Source organism: Scomber japonicus, chromosome 22, assembly GCF_027409825.1.
Source record: "Scomber japonicus isolate fScoJap1 chromosome 22, fScoJap1.pri, whole genome shotgun sequence".
Classification (NCBI taxonomy): domain Eukaryota; kingdom Metazoa; phylum Chordata; class Actinopteri; order Scombriformes; family Scombridae; genus Scomber; species Scomber japonicus.
Window position 1 is genome coordinate 15,611,637 of NC_070599.1, and position 23,129 is coordinate 15,634,765.

The following is a 23,129-nucleotide window of genomic DNA, read 5'->3' on the forward strand; positions in this document are numbered from 1 at the left end:
AAAAAGAGTGTCACTGCTTATATTATAACTGCAGCACACACACACACACACACATAGACATAGACGCTCAGAAACACAGGGATATCTCTTGACCAGTTGGCAAAGCTTCACTAAAATGAAATCACATTTATGTATATTGGCTGTAAGCAGGTTCCATCTGGTTCCAGTTGGTTCAGTTAGGTCTGGCGGAAAATACTCGCCTTTTGTGCTCCCTTGGATAGTTCTGTAATCATATAAATGTAATGTATTTTATAATCAGCGCAGCATTCCTTGTGTGCAAAATTAAATTGCCGACAAGTTTTTGGGGTTTTTTTTTTTTTTTGGATGCATGGAAAGAATGAGCAGAAGAGAAGAGCTCCACAAGTCATTATTCATGGATTTGTATATGTGCCTTAACTGTGAGGTAGGAGGAGGAGGAAGAGGAGGAGGTGGTAGTGAGATATAGTGTTTGCACATAAAGTATAGTATGTTTGGCAAATATATGAATGAATGCATGAGTGGACCCAGCTTGGTGTTGGCCTACAGAATGTGTGAACACCTGAATGTGTTTGTGCTTTTTCTAACAAATTCCCTATAGTGAGAAAAAACAAAAAAACAAAAACCTGAGAACACCTTCTTTGGTTTTCTTAGTGTTACTGCTAGTGTGAAGTTGGCGTGTCACAACGTATGCACACACACACACACACACACACATACACACAGTTGTCCTTGCGGCGGCCTTCTTTGCTAAGAAGATACAAATAACCAAGCGCTACTCAGCCAGTAACATTATTGGCATCCCTTACAGCTGGCCCCTCCCATGCTATAGACCTCACACTGGGAAAAGACATGGCTCCTGCTGTGTACCAGTGCTGCACACCTGATGCTCCAGCATGCATCAACAAATGCGATCCCTCCCTCTGTACAACCTGCTCACCACATCCTCAGCACAATCATGCAATGATTCGAAAAGGCAGGATGTTTTCTGTTTTTTTTTTTTTTTGTGTGACAAAAGACAGAAGAGGGTCCGTGAGAATTCGGAGGAGGGAAGATCCGGGGAAGGAGGTGGGAAGCAGGAGGGAGGAGGAAAAACAAGAAGAAGACAGAGTGCTTTATGGGTGGGGGGGTGGAGAGGATAGGAGGCTTTGGCTGAGTGCCTTGGAGGTGTTTAATTGTCTTCATTGAAGACCGCCTCACCCAGTTCCCCCTGCTAGCTCCACACCTGACACACATACCTCAGCCAAGAAGTCGAAAAGTGTGTGTGTGTGTGTGTGGGGGGGGGGGGGGGGCTACCCAAAAAACAAAAAGATTTATACATTCCAAATTAACAACTGTCATAGAAAAGTGATTTTATTCCAAACATAACAAATGCCCGTGCCATTTGGAGACAAGCCTTGCTAGTTGTCGCTTTGTTGCACCAAAAAAAAGAAGAACAAAAAAAAAGACACAAAATGCACATGGAGGCGCGCATGACTGTAGGCCCTAATTGAAAATACAGTCATGTCTCTGCGGCGCCATGAAAAACCATTCTAGTCTCTTTCTCTCTCCTACAAGTGCTCACTGGCGCTTTATCAGCCGTGCATCCAGATTGCAGAAGACAATGCAAAAAAATATGACATCTTTGAAGAGAAACCCAACATACGTACTCCCCTCCAAAACAATATGGACGCCTTTCTTTAGTCTTGAGTGGGACTTTTATTGTGAGTGCTTGACAATGAATACTTTTTAAATTGTGTTTTGTTGCATTTTTTGTATATGAGTAGGTCATATTCTGTAAAAAAAAAATAAAGTCGTTATAAAGTGGCTGCACTTTTTCTCTCTCAAACAAAATGGCCATCACGTCTATGTGGTGCTTCTCTGTGTATCAGTGTTTGTAAACCAGCTGAACTGCTTTTTTTTTTTTTAATCTCCGTCAGGAGTGGGTGTCAGTCCGCCTCTAGCAATACAAAACACCACAGCAACAATTCCATTATCCACACTCGGACTTTCACATTGTGTGTGTGTGTGTGTGTGTGTGTGTGTGTGTGTGTGTGTGTGTGTGTGTGTGTGCGTGTCCCTGCACATGCTTCAGTACTTGTTTACTTTTGGCTCTGTGATATATATTGCAGTGAGTAATATCAGAAGCACTGTATCTATCGCTTTTGAGCAATTTGACTCCCCATTTTTTTTAGATTTGTAATTTACGCCTCCATTGTTTCATGTGAGGAAAAAAAAACACCCTCTTTTAAGCTGCCTCTTTCCCTCCTTCTACAGTATATCATTGCTTAATATGTTTTAAAGGCTGCATTTGTCCAAATTACAAAGCAAAAAAAACCTTGAGATTCCTGCCTCCACCCAAATATACAATGGATGTGAATAGAATTTCTACTTGTGCTCCTAAAACTCTGAAACATGACATTTCAGCATCTCTTTCAAGAAACAGTGTTCCTGAACTCCACAGAAAAGCTGTCAACAGTTTTCATGGGAACTATTTCTTCAGTAGACACCAGTGAAAAGTGAGGTCTGTGAATTATCCAGAGGAACACTGACATTGTGTCTGGAAAGAGATGCTGCTGGTGAGTTTTTTTAAAAAGGGATTTTTTTTTTTATATTGAATGCCGTGAGCACTGAATTCTGTTTACCACCAGTGTTTTGGGGTGGCTGCAGAAATCTCAGAGGTGGATATCTCAAAGCCTGTGCAAAGAAAAACAAACAGGAAAAATGGCAAGATACCACTAGAGGTTATTTAGATATATTTAAATAGTTTTTTTTAACAAAGAAGACACATAAAAGGTCAGTGGTTTTTCCCCCTGCAGATTCTGTCTGATACTTCATGTTGAGAGCAGGTATTCTTCAAGTTCAGTTCTGTCAGTACGCTTTGTTACGGGAGTTAAGACTGCACTGGGTGGGCTTTACAGTTCATGCGTGCCCATGTGGAGAGCCAGAAAGGAAGACAGGACTGTGGATGTGACACCAGGGTATGATTTGAATACCTGCCTGCTCTGGCTGAGCAGTGATCAATCATCTCTCTGTCAACCACCACTCCCTGCTGGCAACTTCTCCATGCATGCAACCACATCCCCTCCTTCCTTCTCTCCCTTTCCCCAACGCTACTTCTCATTCTCCATCCCTCTCCTCTTCTTTTTTTTTATTAATTTTCTCCCTGCCTCTTCTCTCTCTTTCTCTCTCTTCCTTTTAGTCTCCTGCCTACCATCCTTCGATCTGTTCCCGGGCTCCTGTGCAGTGTGTTATTCATTTACTCTGCCTTGCCATGCTTCCTTCTCTTTACCTTCCCTCAGTGCTTTTTCTCACATCATCTCACCGGGTCTTCTTGTTCTTTCTATCTCCCTTGCTGTCGCCTTTGCCTGGGGGATATCACGAAAAAAGAAATAAGGGGCGAGAGGGGCAAGGGACTGGTGGAAATGAGTGAGAGACACATGGCGGAAGGACTGCAGGCACATACAAAATAGAAACTCTGCTGTGAATTATACAAGCATCATACCTTGGTTAGATGTAACTGACTATTATTATCTCTCCCATTTTTATCCTAATTATAATTTCCACATTAATGTTGGTGTTTTTTTAACTCTTGTGCACACATGGACTGTGACCTTGGGGAGGACTAAAGCGTGCATATCATACTGATTGATAGCGCATGTGCCTTCCGTTGGGGTGATTTTTCACTACACTGCTCTCCGCCGGGTGCTGATGGGCACGCACAGCACAGCACATAGACAAACTCTAACAAACACACACATACACACATGAAAAGAGATGCACGTACACACTCCCATCCCTCCACCAAGTTGGGGAAATCAGTCCTAAGACCAGCACTGCTGCCGCTCCGCTCTTGAAATATGAATGGTTTTAATTAAATAAACTCGCTTTGCCATCTGGCCCTACAATTGGGCTTGCCTAATGAACAGAGTTTCACACAAACACATGCGCACGCACACACACACGCACATTATTAACCAGGCTAAGCAGCATTCCAACGGGCATAACTTCGGAAATAGAGAGAAACAACAACAAGTGAAGTGATCTAGTGAGGTGCTTCAGAGAGCTGGAAAATGATGCAGTGCCTCATTGTGTTGAATGAGGCCTGAGTGTGTGTGTGTGTGTGTGCATGTGTGTGTGTGTGCGTGTGTGAAAGATGACTATAGAGTTGATTTGTTTTTATGTGACTGAGCACATGCCTTTCATTTCTGTTAATTTATTACTTTGTACTTTCTTTACTGGTATCCCCAGTAGCACCAGCATACGCTTTGCTTATTCTTCTGGGGTGTTATACAGCCACACTATAACCCGATTAAAAAAAAACAGCTCACTGCATAGGATTTATCAGCCAAATGAGAAAAACAAAATGATCGTCCTTTAAACAAGATAAGATAAGCCAAATCAAATCTTTGATGTAAATTTACACTGTAATCTGAACAGTATTTTACTTGATTCGTGTCATACAGTGTCATACTGTACACTGCAATGTAATCTGAGAGAGAAAAATGACACCACTTTAAGAGAATATTGTTATTTAAGAGAATTTACCGCAAACAGCTGAGGAGTGTGAGAGGGAGGGAACTAAAATTTCAACAAATTCAACAAGATCTCAATTTTGGAGCTCATGTACAAGCCACTCTTGAGCACTACTATACAAACTGCACAGCCTTTTCGTCACAGATGTCCACAGCTGCATTGATAAGGCCACTAAGTTATGTTAAATCACCATTTTTTCCGTCTTAAAGTGTCAGTATGTAAGGAAATGTCAAACCATTATTAAGGAAGTACACAAATCATTGTGAGGCGTTCTCCAGTTTAATTTTCTACCATGTAGTACCATGTTACAAAAAGGCTGTTGAAAAGCTTCAGATGTACAATATTCAGGCTAGTTAAAAGGGGATCATCCCTATGTTCCCCGGGTCCTGTGTTCCCCGGTCCTATGTTCCCTGCTTTGTATGTGACCGGGGATGATCCCGTCTACAGTTAGCCAGTTAGCTGAGTTAGCAGCCGAGTTAGCAGATGAGTTAACAGCCGAGCTAGCAGCCGAGTTAGCCGCCAAGCTAGCAACCGAGTTAGCCGCCGAGCTAGCAGCCGAGTTAACCGCCGAGCTAGCAACCGAGTTAGCCGCGATCGGGGAACATAGGACCCGGGGAACATAGGTACGCTCCCGTTAAAAGTAGCAGATGTTAGCATTTTGTTTACTTTTTCTGGAAGATAATTTAACTATAGTGACTAATGTAGGGAGTTTAATCTATATTTTGTGTTTTTCCACATTTTCAAAAGAGCCATACCTGACTTTTCTAAAATATCTCATATTTTTTTCCATTCCAATGACACACACACAAACTGGTGATCGATGATGAGTATAGAAAAACAGATTGTATGTGAAGGAACGTCTTTTATGCTCAGGCTTGGTGTAGCCTTCTCCTCATACTACAATTTTTTAACCTTCAGTATCAACATGATGCAGTGTTGTACACAGGCATTCATTCTAAAGTGGGAGCTTTTTCACACACACTGTACAGCACAGTTTGACTTTTCTTTACACATCGCCATTTTCCAATGACCTAGTGATAACCAGCGCTGCTCCTGACACAATAACAGCAGCTACAAACATCACAGCTGCCTCTACTTTTTTCCTGGTTCAATATTGTGCACCATTACTTTGTACTGAGCAGACTTTCGCTCGGTATGAAACATAGATTGATGTCACCTGAGAGAAGAATACTTTTGTCGTCCGGTACTGTTTTTCAGAACCTGCATTGACATTAATCCTGAGAGAGAGGCACAATAGGAAGCTCAGTGACTTCAAGTGGGACTGATCTTTCACACTCACACGCACACACACACACACACACACACACAGCTACCCAATATCTCACTCAACCACTTATTCAAACATGGATTCACTTATTAACCGTACTCATTCACTCACCTGTGTCTTTTCTTATTCAAACTGTTTGAACTGAACTTTTTTTACATTTTTTTTTATCATTTTGTGTTCACTTTATACTGTAATACACAAATGTGACTGCTTCTTTTCCACAGCAGGTTAATTAAAAACAGTTGGTTTGATGATTTTCACAATAAACTGTCACAATGAGTTACCAAATATTTTACAAACTGTCATTTCAATACAAAAATCGTCAATCTTTCAAAGGAACAAAACAAAGAAAAGAAAACAAGCAGGGAGTGAAGCTTTATTCAGGTCTACTTTTGCTTGTGTGGCACTGGATGACATATTTTATTTTAATACATATTTGAAAAAGAACTGCATAATGAATATTGTCCTTTTGTCATTTTTTCATTCTTCTCCTCCTTCTTATTAGTAGGTCTAGTAGTAGTAGTAATATTACAGTAACATTGTTTAATTCATTCATTTAAATGCAGTATATGTGCTGTAGATTCCTACTGTAATTCTAAAGTAGAGTAAGAAAAGAAAATATATAGTGCTTTGAAGGTGAAGCTACTGCCAGTTATTTACAGTAAATTTACGTTTGTTTGTTTTTTTTTACAGTGAATTCCTAAATAATTCATAGCAATTCACCCATTTCAATAAAAAAGAGTTCAAAGACATATTTCTTATTCCCTGCATAGGAGTTATTTCTATTGTCACCAAAGTTTACACCAGTTGTTACTAGTTTATATGCACAGTTCTATTAATGTTCCTGCTGTATTTGGAGATGTTGCTAACAGTATTTTGAACCAATCCTTGGTATGCTCTTGAGTATAATACACTGGAAATGAGTTCCATCTGGCCACTTTTTACACTACTGTTACCTCTATCATACTGGTTTTCCCTTGAAGAGCTGGTGTGTATGTGTATTAGCAGAGGCTCAGACAGTGTCTGCAGTGCACTTGCCGACAACCTGACTGATAGCTGCTGTGATGTGCCACTTGTCTGTCCTACTCTATTGGGCCAGCTAGTCAACACTAAATGATGATGTTTGTAATCCAACGGTGGTACCCCGAGATTTCTCAGCAGGAGAGACAGGAGAGAGATAGAGTCTGATGTGTGTGTTTGTGTGTGTTTGTGTGTGTGTGTGTGTGTGTGTGCTGGAGGGGGGGGGGGGTTGTCTGGCAGCCAAAGCACAGAAACGTGGGAGGCATGCTAACGTTTGCAGCCAGTAGAACGTGCTATTACTCTTTTAGAGGCTACAATAAATTTGCACTATTCATCAGTCTTAGCAGCCAGCATAAATAAAATCAGGCATCGGCGTCTGTGAGATGCACTCAGTGATGTAGTGGTAAATAAAAAGTTGAGTCAACTAGTGCACATCCTCCTGTCTGCTAGTATGTCATGCAAAAAGGGAAAGAAAAAAAAATAGTTTTCAGGAAAGTTTAATGATTTTTTTTTTCTCTTTAAAAGTCAGATTGCATACAATGTTCCCCTTGTCAGAAATGTGAGTAAACTAAACCATATCGAGCCACTGGCAGCATAGCACATAGTGTTGTATCAACACAGGAGTAAATACAAGGATGTGAAGCTAAGGTAAAAGGTTATAGTGATACATCTTTTTATGAAAAAGCTCCAATGTAATGATTCATGGATCAAATAGGATAAATCCATGGCAGCGTGACCTACAGCAACCAGTGCGCCACGCCATATAGCTGCACTGATGTACTGAACAATGATATTACATCTTCAGTGCTGGGAGCAGTTCTGATTTGTGCAGAGGTTTCACACGAAAAACACTTTGCCAACCTCGTACACCTCACTCATGATGAAAGGGCAATGTGGAAGCATGGTATTTTGAGGTGTACTCGAACTAACAGGGTAAAAATTGAAAAATCCACTGCCCCCCCGGCGATGTGGAGATCAATAATGGAGTGCAGGTCTTTGACCCACTGGTAACATCGTACATCTGGAAGGGCTTTTTGACATCCATAACGGTCTAATCGGGTGTTTGACTCCAAACACTCAGTGTTTATGAATATCTGATGAGCACGGGGGTAAGCTTATGAATAAGTGAGGGCCCAGCTGTGCATCAAGAAGATCAAGACTTCATGAAATGTTCCAAATGCCATAGCTGAGCAATATGTGGAGCTATGTGCTGTTCAGGATTTATAGTAAAAACTATGAATTTTATATCATGTTCTGAAATGACTACAAATTGACTGTTTTTACGCTGCTCAACCGAACAAAATTCAAAAACATCTGTAACGATGCAGCAGAAATCTCATAGGTTTCTGACATGCAGCTTTTGACTGTCTTTCACACCGAGAAACCACGTCTGTGAAGATAAAACTACAGAGGAGTCGAGTCTGTGTGGTGTGGAAAGGGTCAAGAATGTGTTCATATTCCCGTGGTGGCCCTAAAACTCCCTATTTTGAATTGGATCTAGAGGAATCTGTCCAAGATGGAAAGAGGTCGTTCTCTTTTGTTCTTTTTTTTTTGAAAGTCCCCATGGATGGAAGTCAACCAACAGAAAATAACAAAGTTTGAAACCTGACCTTGACGAAGGAGATGAGGAAAAGAAAACACAGTCCCTCGGCACATCTGTGAAGGAGGCAGAAAGTGAATAACAAGAGTCCGTGTGTGCGTGTGTGTTGTCTTCACGTGTGCCTGTCTGGGTCCTTGTTAATACGGATGCCTGCATATGTGAGTGTGTGTTTGCGTGGAGGGTTTGGGCGGGTACTTGCGTGCACCCATTCATGTGTGTGAGACAGACAAGCAGCTGTGGTGGAGGACGATTGTTCCTGCACATTGTGCGAACATCGATTGACAACAACTGAGTCAGAGCTGGGAAAAGCATAGAATAAAAAAAGGGACGTTGGCCTTTGTCCGCTTCTTGCCCTGACACAAAGCAGCGACAATCAGGCATGATGAATCAGTAACACAGTGAACAAAAAACATCAAATCAAATTTTTAGAATCAAAGTTTTCAAACTGCCACTCATGTCTCTTGCTCAAATGATGTTTCAATGGTCTTGAATTGACCCAAAGCCCAACTGTTTTGTCTCCACACACAAACACACACACACACACACACACACACACACACACACACATTGCCAATCAAACTGACACACACTTCCAGAATGCTATTCTCTTTCCTTTTACTTGCCTCCTTCTGGTCTGCGCAGAACAAACGAGGTCTAAAACAGACTCTTGCCACAAATCATGGTCGCAGAACGCACATAAATGCCTGCAATTACCTGTTGCTAATGATGCCCATGCCAACACTGGGCACCACAGCAAGCCATCTGCTAACTTTTGTTCTCCCTCTTTCCTCGTAACTCTCTAATTTTGTAAAAAGGGGGCTTTATATAGGGCAGATGTAGTGCTGATGGTGTCTATGTGCACTCTGGCTACAACACAAGGGGGAGTGCTAATGACTGTAGTTAGCTTCCCTCAAGAGGCTGAAACAGTTTGCCAATATTTGCCCTAACCTTAGATGATTGCATTTAATTTACACTTAGGTATTTAGCTCATGCCTTTATCCAGAGTGACCGAGTATAAGTGAGCAAGCGGGGGCTCAGCATCTTCCACAAGGACACTTTAAGAGGAAACATAAAGCCGCTTTCTTCAGGTATTGAATCACAGGACCCAGAATAATTACGTTCTCTCAGACCACAAGGCCACCCTGCTGCCTACCTAACGCCAGATTATATCTCCTATTTGCCTGAGAGTAAAAACTGTACAGACTCGGTATTGTATAAATGTGCTGTAAAGATGTAAGATATGGAGGTTGATTTTGAGACAATATGCTGACCAGGACAGGACTATTCACATTGCACTCACTTACTCATCTTACCATCTCACTTGTACAGCTGCCATTCCATCTACGCACACACACGTACACACACTAGTTCAGCTGATCTCACTAAAGATAGCTAGCAGCAGCAGGACATGTTGTTTCTCTTGGATGGAGACTGAGACTCATGAATTGACCTTGAGTCTGTTCCTCCAACAAATCTCTAAAGTTCCAGTATATTTTGTAATAGTACCTCTGAAACTAACAACATATGTGCACTGAGAGGAAACCAAAGTTAGTCAAGTTCATCAGTCCACTTCATAGTCCATTTTTGAATCCATTTGTTTCACTATTTGTTGTTTTTTTTCCCTCAAGGTGGATTTGATTGACAGGCTGATCACACTTTTTAATCTAACTGGGTTGTCTGCTATCGACTGTCTCCATCCAATTAAATTAAATAGAAACCAAATTGAAATGAACATTTAATTGGGTCTAATTTGGTCAGTAAATGGGTACCCATTGTCTCCAAAGGGAGATTTAAAAAAAACACACCTATCAGGTAACACCTATCAGCTCACATTGTGTTTTAAATCCCTTTTAATCTGGATTATTGCCAAAATTTGAGAGAGGTCATTGCGGACACCTGTGTAACTGCCCATTTGATGTCTGGTTTGCCTGACTTTATATCTGCTGAATAGGATTATAGCAAAACCCATATCTGGACAGTTTCCTGATTACCAATAGTTTATCAAGCCTTCACCTTTTGGATACAGTAGAACATTAAACTGGCTAGTACACCACTACATAGATCCTGGCATAAGTTAAGAAATCGTCTTGAAAGCAACTCTATCTAAGACGAGAGGATGTGAATCTTTAAGCCATTTCAATATCCTTATCCTAAGCTGCAGTGGGGAAGCCTCTGCACTTAGGCTTAGCACTCTCAAGACAGCTACTCCTTGTTAAGCATCGCCTCAGACTCCTAGACTATGAATGGGACCATTACCCCCATCTCTCACTGCACACCAAGATGCGCACGCACACACATACACACAGACACACACATTTTGTCCTTGGTTGGAAAGTAGCTCAGGCTAGCTGTGAGAAGGTTCTGCAAGAGAAAAAAAAAAACAGTACTGTACCTAGGGACTGGCTTTATAATAGGCTCTTTTTCCATCTCTCCCACTCACTCTCTCTATGCTGCGGCCTTATTTTATTACAACCTACAGAACATCAGTTCTATCTCACCATTGCGGAAAGCTGACTCCTTCATAAAGGCCTCACACCAAACACATGTTGCGAATCAGTACAGCAGCTATCTGTGCAGCTTCTTAACAATTCAAGTTGGGTATTTACCCCCCTTTGCTGCTTCTCCTTCACTTTATCTCGAGGAATACAAGGCGAGATTTTGAGATCATGTCGAAAACCTATCCCCAGTCAGATTGAAACGTCAACGCCAAATTAAATTCAATGGGAATTGTAAAGAGGTCCAAAACAGCTTCAAACTAAACGGAGAAAGGTGGTTTGCAAGGCTTTGATCTTAAATAATATGTCTGTTTCATGTACCTATATTCTCTTTGATCAAACAAACCTGCTATTTCTAAGACAGAACCATAGGTTTTATAATACATCCCAGATCTTGTCTTCACATGACCTACAACTGTGGAAATGATAGCTTTAATAAAAGTTGTAACGGCTACTACATCACAACCACAAACATCAAATCATACGTCATACCCTACAGATCTAATTAACCATTGCCACAAACCTGTAAGCCAATAAAACCAATAGAACTACTTGATAACAAATATTTAAAAAAAAGAGAGAAGCTCCCATGTTCCTACATCTTTGTGAGACTTCCTACCATCGGACGAGCTACGTGAATGCTTTAGGCGTATGTGCGTGTGTGTTTCCTGTATCTTATCGTTTTCTTAATCTCCTTTCAGTGTTTGCCCCTACCATTTTCCATGTGCTCTGCCTCACCGACACTGCCATCCGGCGTTGTCCTCTCGTAGCTGTCCTCAGGTAGGGGAAGGGCGCCCAGCCGGGGGCCCGACGAACTCTTGCTGCTGGGTGTCTCCGACTCGTCAAGGCCACTGTCGTAGCAGCTCTGCAGCGATCCCTGCTGGTGAGGGTCCTGGGGCTGGCTCACCACCGAGAAGGTCACTCGGCGAAACGGCTACAAGAGAAACCAAACGGCTGGGGGTCACTATAAAAGGGACGGTTTTATTTTTATGTATCTTTTTCTTTTTTTTTCTTTGTTAGACGACAACGAGGGAGTTGGATCGCCTGGATTTTAAAAAGGGGATTCAGGTCAGAATGGTAGAGAAATACAGTAGGTCAAGAAAAGGGGGGCAAGGGTAAGGAGGCTATGCTTCTTTGGAGGACTCGAAGGTGATGCTAAATTTTAAAAGCTAACTTAAAGCTACCTGATATGTCACCATGTCACAATTTGTTCTATCACAATAGCCAAGATCTTCTATCACCACAAACAAGGTCTCACAGTGAAAACTTTCAATAGGAGGCTGTACATGAGTCTTTCACAAGCTCGCTTGAAGCTCTGAGGCCAAATACAGCAGCTAGCTAAACCTGTTGGTTACAACTAAGAAGGGAAGAATGTGCCAGCCTCGCTCATTTATTTGTTTGTCCACTGAAAAGAGGACAAGGTGAACAAGCATTCGGCTCAGCAGCAGGTCTGATTCAGATGCCACAAAGAGGAAGCGCAGAGGCAAAGATGAGTACATGCAAAGTTGCATACATGTGAGCGTGCGCGCACATACACACACACACACACACACACACGCAAAAGGTTTTGCTAGATGAGCTGTGGCTGTCAATACGTGTAGCTTGCTCGAACACATTATTGAGCAGTGTCAGTGAGTTAAGCAGTAACAGAGCATGTCATTAAAGTCGAGACCTCTTTCACAATGTCTCAGTCTGTTCCCCTTCCTCTCTCTACATCTCTCAATCCGGAGAAGGGGAATGAAAGAGGGAGAATGAGCATGAGGCGAGGAATGAAAGACCGGGCTTTGTCATTACCAGAATAAATGGCATAACAAATGGCTAATGCCATTCATTAATTAGATACAAACACAGTCAGAGCTCGCCTCTGTTGCTGTGCATCTTTTCCTCCCGCCCCTTACTGGACCTCATCACTTGCTCATGTTCTACCCCCCCCACCCCCCCACCCCACCCCGTTTCCTTGTTCTATCACAAGAATATTAAACGGGACAGAGGCCCATTACTCTTTTTCTCCCTCTCCTTCTATTTGTTCCCCCGATTGTCTCACCTGATAAAAAAAATTCTGTTATCAGCCACAGTGATTGGTAGCTGCACCTTTAATTTGTACATCTATCCATAACCCATCTAACCCTGTCAATTGATTTGAGAGGCCGGCGTCAAAACATCATGTCAAGCTCGTATCGCATAGACAGATCTTTGGTATGCGTGAAAGTATGCTTACATCTCACAAGAATGACAGATGAAGCATAAACACACACATACACACAGATGCAGAAAACAACAACCACGAGTGTTGACAGGTCACCTTAGAAAGGTGAATCCCTCTTTGTTATTTTGTCATCACGGGGCACCTACTGTATAGCACCTCTGAATCTCTGACACATACACACTGGAGAAGATTCTCCTGTTGATAATGAAATTTCCCACAAGCCACTGGGAGAGATGGACTTCCTATGGCTGTTTGTGTGTATGTGTGTGTGTGTCTGTGTGGAAATTTGCATTTATTTATTTATTTCTGCCCGGTTCTCTTTTTCTGGCTGGCTGGCTAACACAGCAATCTTGGCAATAAATCATGTTTCCATGTAATTACAATCAACACTCAACAAATGAATTGGTATAAATATTCATGCAAATTTCACTTGGATAGTCACACATTTGTTGCATAATTAAAATCGGAGCCCAGAAGAAGAGCTGCTCTCTATAAGTGTAATAACACTTGAAGAGATGTTAAGATATTAAACCATGTTTTTTTGTCTTGTGTTGTTTTATTTGTTTGTTTATTATCTGTTTCTCTGAAACACTTGTCTGGTGTGAGGTGCAGGTTAGCAAGTCCCACAGCTTGTTTGTGGTTGAAAAAAAACAAAAAAAAGTACTTTGTCTGGATCAGATTTAGTGGAGTGTCATACTCCTTGGGAAACACGGTTTTCTAATGATACAAATTAAACGACTGTTGCCTAATGAATTGCTGGCGAGACCGTTGTGAAGAAAAAGAAACACTCGAGCAAGCGCACACCGAGGGAAAATTGAGTTTTGGAGAGAGAAAAGAAGCTGACGGGAAAGAAGGGGGGAAAAAAGTTAAATGAACAAATAGATTTTATTCACCTGAATTTCCCCTTATTTTCACTGGAGGGAGAGCAAGATAGAAGAGAGAAAAAAAAGCTAATTTGTTTGCAGACCAGAAATGGAGTTCATGCAGAGATCGCCGGAGGCTTTGGATTAGAATCTACAGCAACCACCGTCTGCACAGCGACCTTCGCTCCTTTCATTCTGTGTCTTTTAAATAAATGAATAAAATAAAAAGTGATTCTTTCTTAGTCATTTTTTCTCTTATATTTGTGTGTGTATGTCTAGGTGTGTGTCTTAGTGGCCAGGGAAGAAAAAATGAATTGTCCAACACTTTTTTTTTTCCTTTCTCTCTCAAGTATTCATAGGGAGGATGATTTTGGGGCTTGCCACATGGCCAAACCACAGGGAGAAATTAACAAAATGATCTGCCATGCTCACACACAGAGTCAGTGGTGACGACTGGGGTTATGTTGCCCTGAAGATACTTTAATGCATGAGTGATGGCGAACTAGGTTTTACATTGTGAGAAATAAAAACAAGCTGTGGGCGTTACAGTGAAAGTGTTCCCCCTGCTCTCTGTCCATGCTGTCATATGGCACCGAGTTGACCCCGTCTCACCAGATACTGACCATTTTCAGAGCCGGTGCGTTTGTTAAGCCTGACTGAGTACATGCCCTTTGATGCCGTTCCCTTTACCTCCTACCCTGACCTTCTGCCCTTCTGGTCAACTAAGCTGCCAATCAATTCAGCGGTGACTAAGCCAGAAACACTAGTGCACACACACACACACATACACAGGGGCAATAAAATAGCTTGACCCTTATCTTGCTTTATTTTAAAGGACAGCCACTTTATTTCTAAATCTAACCTCAGATGTAACACATTATTTTGACTGTCTATGATGTGTAATTATTGTTATTTAAACCTTGGATTCAGAAATCAGTTCCACTTTTTCACTTCAACACACACACATCAGTCAGCCACCAGACTGAACAGGAACAGACTACAACAGACAGTCAGGTCAGCAGAAAAGATAATTGGTGCCAACCTGCCCACCATACAGGATCTGTACAGGCAAGGAAAATCACAGCAGATGCTTCACACCTTTGACATAACCTGCTCCAACTTCTCCCCTCTGGTAGATGCTACTGAACACTGTTAACCAAAATTACCAGACAGGAACAGTTTCATCCCTCTCACTGTCTCAACATCGGCTGTATAATGTACATACGTGTAGACATGTAGGCAGCATTCTATGTACTTCCTGTATCCTTGCTTAAAATCCACAGAAATGGTCTCATAGACATAGTTTTTTTGTATATGTCTATTTTTTCACCTACTTGCTTGTACATAATAGTCATATTTATGTACCTCTGTTCAGATTCCCTGTCTTTGTTTTAGCTGCATGCCCACGTGTATCTCCTAAAACACTGTTGTAAGTAATATTTTGCCAATAATTCTTCATGTGATTCTGATACACATGCATAAAATTCATGGCTAAACCGCATGCGATGCCCTGCCAGAAAGTAGCCAAGATTTTAATGCATGGCTTTCATTACAAGTTAGCACTAGTTTGCTTTATCTGTACCAGATGCTGGGACCCCCTTTAGGGTCCTGGCAGCGGAGGCCTCTTTGGGGTGTTGACTGTGATTGAAAGCCAGCTGTGACAGCCACGGGTGATTGAGCAAATCCGTCATCCCAAAAAATGAACAATGCAAACAAGCCACAGGTTTATTGGACGTGCTGGTCGAGGCTTAGCCCAAACTTTTTCCTGGATGCTAAAGGGAAAACACATGGGCTGCCTGACTCTAGCAGAGTTAGAGCCAATAAAAACAGGACCGTGCCACTCATGTCAATAACCTCTCTTGGATATGATTTTCATTTCCTCCTCCCCGGACTAAATGTTGAGCCACTGTCAGCAGCACTCTGTTTTTTTTGTCCTAGTATACCTTGAATTGGTAACACATTGTTTGGAGGAGGTGCACCATGTTTGTGCTTGAGTTTGAGTTGTACGGATAATTGAGAACGCATTTGATGCACCTTCCTCAAGGCTAATACAGTCAATGTAAAGTTTTAGTCTTTTCTAGGTTTCCAGTCTGATTCTATCTTAATGTTCATGTGCTACATTACCACTGGAGAACACACAATAGTTACTGTGTTTATGCTCTGTTGCTGCTCATCATCCATTTAGGAAGTCTTTTGAACCGTTCTCTCTGGCTTTCTGGTTTTATAATTAAACCCACCTTCACTAGAGCCTCTGGACAGGATGGAGGTTAATGTAACGATAGAGGTGGGTCTGGTTTTTTAAAACACGGTGTGTGTAATTTCAGCTGTAAATACTTTTGGCAGATGGCAGTGACCCACTACCGTGAACCACAGGAAGTAATTGTGGCTGGGCCGGACTTGGGGCAATGGGAGCAAACATAAACTGCAGTGCCAGTGTCTTATTGCAGTCAAGCGAGAGAGATGGAGGGACACAGAGAAGGAAGTAAAGGAGATGGAGGGAACGATAAAGAGGCCAGTCAAAAGAGGTAAGACAAAGAGGCTTGGGGAGAAAGAGAGAGAGAGAGAGAGAGAGAGAGTGGGAGAAGGGAGTGACACATGAGCGTGGCCACGATTGCCAAAAGTGCCAGTCGGTAATTAAGAAGCCATGTTTCATTTTTAATGGGCAACCAGACAGTGACCTGTGATACGCCACCTGAGACGGGCAGAAAGTGCCAAATAGCCACAGTACACCAAACAACATACTTGCCGGAATCCTAAATTAGCTTAACTCAATTGTGATTGCTTGCTTTGCGAAGCTCACATACAGATGAAGCCTATGGTGTAACTCCAGTACTGTAGATTAAAAAGATCATCAGATCCACTGATGCTGAAGTGATAAATGAGACAAATGCCCTCAAGGTGAATGTCTGAGTGGAAATCAATTGGAATCTGATCAGGATGGGTTCAGGTTTTATTTGGGTGCTGCCCAGTTGCACATAATTACTATGTTACAGGCTAACCTAAAACAGAACACTGATCCTGCCTGGCCTCTGTAGTCGAGCCAAATGCGGCTAGTCTCTCAGGTGTGCAAACCCCCCGATGAGTGACCAGGAGTATTCCAATGACGATTATGGTTTGGGCCGAGTAAGTTGTGGGAATGTTGGCAAGAGTAGTGGGCTACAGCTTTGTTAGTGAAACCGCCTGCGGAGTCTCAGGTATCATGTTTTACCCTGACTGATAGCTTTGGCCCTGTCAAGCTCCAGCGCTCCTCTTCACTCCTTCACCTTCCCTGGCTTGTTTAAACTCCACTCCTCCGCACACATTCCTCGCGGGTCACTCTTAACCATAAGAAAAAGGCAGGATGAAGAGGAGAAACGAGGCTAACGTTTCCAAAGAACACCCAAGACTCCAGGAGGAGAGAAAGAAAAATAAAAAACCAAGATAAAACAGGCCCTTGCAAGTTCTGTGTCTGATTTCTCCAACAAAGTCAACAAAGATGCAAAGAGTGTTTTTTTTTCTTTCTTTCTTCTTGTTCTACTCTGCTGAGTTTGAAAAAAAGCTATCTCCCCACGTCCTTTTAGACAGCCAGGCTTACAACGGCATCCAGCTACCTTTACTGTGCATCCAATAATGGATTGGGAGATAATAAAGGAATAGAAGTAGATTGTTAGATTAAATTAATAGATGCTAATACCAAACTTCCATTTAAAGTTATGTCAGGGAGCTGCGAGGTCATACAATCCACATGGGCACAAAGCTTAATAATAAAAATTTTAAACACCTTTTAAAAATACTTTTATTACAGGAGCTGCAGACATTATGGGCAACACATGGCCTCGTTAAGAGTTGATGATGCTGTTAGCGCTCTCCTGTCGATCTTTGAAATGAGAGTTTTGAGGGTTTTTTTCACCCGTCCATTTTACCATGTGGTCTTTTTATGATCTAACAGCACACCGATCAATTGAACGTCCTTCAGTGCTCATCCACTTCTGTTCTCTTGAGTCTTTACTGGCCATTTACAGCCTTAGTTTGGTGGTGGAAATAGCTGTGTAAATATATATGCTCCGCAAAGAAAAGACCATTCACAAAATCCAAAAAGACAGCAGGAAACCCAAAACATGAACTCCCTGATGCTTCTGGCTATTGTGTGGTTGAGGTTGTGCCATAAAAAGGCAAGGCACAAAAAGCCTTCACAAGGAACTCTGCGGGGATAAATTCTTAGTCTCAGAGCTTGTGCTTTGGGAACCACTTTGGAAGGAGAAAAAGGAAGTGGGAATTAAAATTGGGGGGTGGTGGAGAAGATGCAAAAGTTGGAAAGAGTATAAGAACGAAGAGTAGGGAAAGGAAGGGAAATGATAAGGGAATGAGAAAGTCAGGGATCCTTCCATCCTTAGCTTCATTTTGCTCCCTTCATCCACATCCCCCTTTAGTCTTTTCTGTTCCCAGTGTGTTTGGAATGCCTTTGGAAGAGTGCCACAGCTAGCACTTTCCTATTAGCATGCACCCCATGCGCACAGCCGGAGAGACAGACCCGCAGGAAGAAAAAAAAAAAAAGAATTGAGGAAAAAAAAAGATCACACATGGTTACTTTCTTAAAGTCTGGGCTAAACTTTTAATTGCTCTTCAAGTGGCGGATTAGGCCACTGGTGTAACAGAGATACTATTCTGGGGGGATGCATTTGAACATCTTCAGAAGCTTAGCCCAACCCCTGACCTGCTCTGAATGGCAAAGGAGAAGTGTTTTTTTTTTTTTTTTCTTTTTGGTTGATGGGTTGTGGGGAGCTGGTGTTGAGTGGCAGTGGATTAGCTTCAAACTGACAAATAACACCCTTTGTGGGATCCTTCTGATTTTCTGCTGGGCTGCAGGAACACCATCATAGCGAGCATAGTGTCATGTAACTGATAGCATGAGGCTAAAAAGGACATTTAAAAAAAAAAAAAGGATAAATGAAAGCTTCGTAATTCATAAAGGGAGGCTTGTCACTGTCGTCCAAATAACTAATGTATTTCCATTCATGCTGTGGTACATATTTATGGAATCCACAGCAACATCCGCGGCTGTCAATCGGAAATTATGTTGCGTCCTCTCATTATGAATGGATGGGGCCTTCTCCTGTGTCGCAATGTTAGAGCCACTGCTGTGCTGACACAAGTGCTGGCAGAGACTTAGAATGAGTGTCAAACCAAACCCTGACCTCGGTATTGCTTACACAAAGTCTGCCTGCAAATCCTAAGATCGCATTTCCTACTTTTTTTGACTCCAGTCTTAGTTTGTACACTGACAGCTGAATAACATACCATTCACTGAACAAGTGCACGTGATCATGCATGTGTGTGTGTGTGTGTGTGAGTACGTATCAACCAGAATCGTGCCCTGCGCATTCAGGCGTGCCACTGCCTCTTGTCAACGTGTAAGTCAACGTGTATGTGTGTGTCATTTATTTGGCATTGTCATGTCATTTCACATGTCACCCCATCATCAGCTTAGGTTCCCAGTTCTGGCACGAGGATGAGGACGAAGGCGGAGGGTGGGGTGGGGTGGGGGGGGTGATCTAGGTGTCGCATGTTGGGATCCATCACAGCACTGGCAGCGCTGCATCTGACCAACGGCCTATTATTGTCAGAATGTGATGAGCCCGGGGCTGCCGCTAACGTTAGCTTGTTGTGACACAGGTCTGGGTGTCAGCAGAAAGCATGACATGGCATCAGCCGAGTCTGGAGTTGGCACAAAGCGGCCAAATGCCAGAGCTGAGCATTTTACCGTTACGGATATGAGACACATCACCTCAATTATTATGCTACCTGCATCACACAAGCACAGATGGAAGATTCGGATGCCTTCAAAATGCTATATCTAAAGAAACAAATGTCACCCCCAATAGAAAAAAATGCAGCGATAGCATCGACAGGGATAAACAGATTTGCAAGAGAAGGATAAAGAAAGAGAAAGACTGAGATAAGGCAGGGAGAAAGAGACAGTATAGAGGCTTTAATAAGGCTGATAAATGATTCTTTATTCACCATCCTGAGTCACTGATGACAGATAACCTGCATTTAGGGGATCAGGGCTGCCATCCAAACAAGCAAAAGAGAGAGGAGAGAGACAGATTGGGGGAGGTTAGAGAGCATATCCAGCTTATCCACTAATGAGGCGTTCTATTTGAGTATGATCATGCGGGCATGTATCATTCATGCGGGATAAGTGGTGTGTGTGTGTGTTTGTAGCGCCTGTCCGTGCCTCTAAGTGTGTGGAGTGTGTGTGTGTGTGTGTCATCTTTAGAAACATCCATACTTTTCTCATTTCATCAGGATAGCACCACCAGGTGGCGCTTCTTTGCCTTGATGAAATGAATGCAAAATGTATGTCCTGATCGCATCACTTCCACTCTCTCTCACACACACACACACACACACACACACACACACACACACACACACACACACATACATACACATACACACTTCCCTTACAGGTCCCATTCACCAGCTGTTCCTGACAACAGAAGCGTAGAACAATTACGATCCAAACTATTATGAAAACAATTATTACAAATGAGTAATTAAAAACTAATGTCAGGATAAATAAACTGAGGTGAGAGGGGAGAGGATGGAGGAGGATGGGAAAAGCCCAAGGCAAATGAGGGAAGGAAGGAATGAATAAAGAGTGGCAGTATAGGAGAGGAATTGAAAGAGATAGTGTAGTTTATACACTCTGCTGGTGCTGCATGAGGATCCACACACACACTCACACACACTCACACATTTAACAGACCTCGAATCTTGGCATTGAAGACTCCCCCCCCTCCCCAGCCCTCCCTTCCCCACATTTCTTCCTGTCATGTTCTCCATCCCTCCATCCTCGTTCATCATCTCAACTCGGGCCCTTATCTCGCAACTTCTCTCTTCCCTTCTCTCCCCTATCTCCGTCTCTGTCACTCTCGCCCACTCCCTCCCACACCTTGCTATCTTTGTCGAGATCACGCAAGGTCAAACCTCCCCGACGTTTGATGGATGAAAATGGAATTAAGATGAAAGCACACTTTCAGATAATGAAGATATGCGGCGGGAGATTAGGAAGCTGGGGAGGGCTGCTGAGGTGCCGACCAAATTAATATTGAAATTTATGTGTGTTTGGCTTGGGCCCAGACAATCCCCATGTGTTAGTTTCACCAGGAGGCCAAAGTGGAAAACATAACAAAAATTTTAATAGCGTTTGAGATGAGGAAACTGAATAGGCGGTGCTTTTTTCTTTTTCATGTTTTTTTTTTTCTTCAGTCGACTGTTCGTTTGAAATGACGTAGGAATGCAAAATGAAGCAGCCCAATGCAGACATTCAGGAGCAGGGGGACGGACTGTGTTGTGTTGGAGATATTAGACGTGCACATCTTTTGGGGGCTTTGTGCACTGTGTCAAAAGACTAAATATCTCATATTCACGTGTGATGTTTAAAGGTTCAGCTGACGAGCGAGCATCGTTTTGGATGTGAGTGAAAGGCGTGTTTGCATATTGACACGTTCCTATTTAGAGATTTGCGTTGACTTTGAAAGGCATATGATCCACTTTACAAAAAAGTGACACGCGCAAGCATGTACATCTTACAATCCAATCTTCCTCATCTCAGCAGTTCTAAAGGGCTGGATCAGTGTATGTGTGTGTGTTTGAGGAGAGTGTTACAGAAGATAGGCGAAAGGGATAAGGGCCCTGTGCCTCAGAAGGCATCAAAGACAGACGGTCTATCAGGGCGTCGTATCACTGTCTGATGACAGCGATATGCACACTAATCCGCATGTAAAATAGTCCTCTCCTCCAAGGCACTTCTTCGAGTGCACTTAGCTAACAGCAGTCTCTCTTCTCTCTCGATCTTTTCCTATTTCTTCCCTTCTCTTTGACACAATTCCCAATAAATAAAAAAAAGAAGAAGAAAAAAACAAGCCAGTAAGATCCACAATATGCTCTTAAGGTCTCATTTACGGCTCCAGCCCTATTAGATCTCATTACTCAGTTGTTGACTGGGCAGCCATTTTGGGCAGCTAATGGGAAATTTGATAATGGCGTCAGGTTGTTTTGGTCCCCACTGTCACAGCTCTCCACCACCGCCTGCTTGCAGTGGCACTTTGTTAAGGGGGCACACAGGAGTGTCGAAAAACACAATTAACAATGCGGCTTGTTTGTTCCCTCTGGTATTTCTGCCCAATAAGTCAAAAATAATGCCAAAAAAAAAACCTTTGGAGGAGGAGTACAAAAAGAAATTCATGCATAGTTCAATTTGGCCCTTTTTTTCCCCTCTCTGAGCAGCAAGCTGTTCCTCTTATTTAATAAGGAGGAGGGGGAACAAACACGGTCAGGTTACATAGGAAATTGCCAACAACGAAGCCCTTTGTTAAGACATTAAGTAAACAGAGAGAATGCAGAAAATATTATCTTTTTTTTTCTAATTTAATCAAAGGGCGCAGAGAGGTCAAACAGGCATGATTACTGGACACCTGTGCCTGTACTCCGCCGAGCTTTGTACAATACCTGTGTGTCATCCATCCTCACCTCGAAGGTTGTGTGTGTGTCTGTGTGTGTGTGTCTGTGTCTGTGTGTGTTTCACCTATCACCTTACCAGCAGCTGGTATCCTAGGAATAAAAGAATCATCAGTGAGTCAGGCCAGTGGAAGAAGAGGATGGAGGAGGATGGTGGAAGGAGAGTGGCGGCAGTGTACAGGACTAGCAGATGGAACGGATCCTGTGTCAGGTTGAAATACCCCCCCCCCACCCCACACCCACCCCTTCTCCTAACACACAGTCCAGGTGAAAGCACCTAACTGTATGCATGACCCCCTCCCACCTCATGGGCTTTACAGGAAAAGAATGGCTCCTATTGAAGTAACCTAAGCTAGCGCAGAAGAGATAGCGTCTGTGTGGACATACCAGACGGCCCTCAGTCTCAGCAGTGACAGCACCCGTTCTGCTCACTGACTCCATGAAGAAGCTGGTGTTGGTGGTGGTGGTGAGTGTGTGTGGCGGGCGGGGGGGGGGAGTCAATGACTTTGAGATGGTTATTGATTTAAAGTGACATCGGCGTGACATATAATAGTGACGGGCACTAAGAAACGGCGCTGTGCATCACGAGCGGCATCATCAAGGATCTATGATGCCAGATCAATACGGAGGCATGAAGTCGGGTTAGCGATATGTGTGTTTG

General features: G+C 42.7%; 1 protein-coding gene across 2 annotated transcripts in view; it reads right to left on the reverse strand.

Moving 5' to 3' along the window:
• pcdh7b (protocadherin 7b) overlaps positions 1–23,129 on the reverse strand; it is a 105,382-nt gene that overhangs the window by 43,673 nt on the left and 38,580 nt on the right. Inside the window, exon 2 of one of the 2 annotated variants that reach the window (XM_053343392.1) lies at positions 11,633–11,828. In XM_053343392.1, the coding sequence (XP_053199367.1) occupies positions 11,633–11,828 (196 nt within the window). Of the gene's footprint in view, positions 1–11,608; positions 11,829–23,129 lie in introns of both variants that reach the window. The other variant, XM_053343391.1, reaches the window with a different exon arrangement.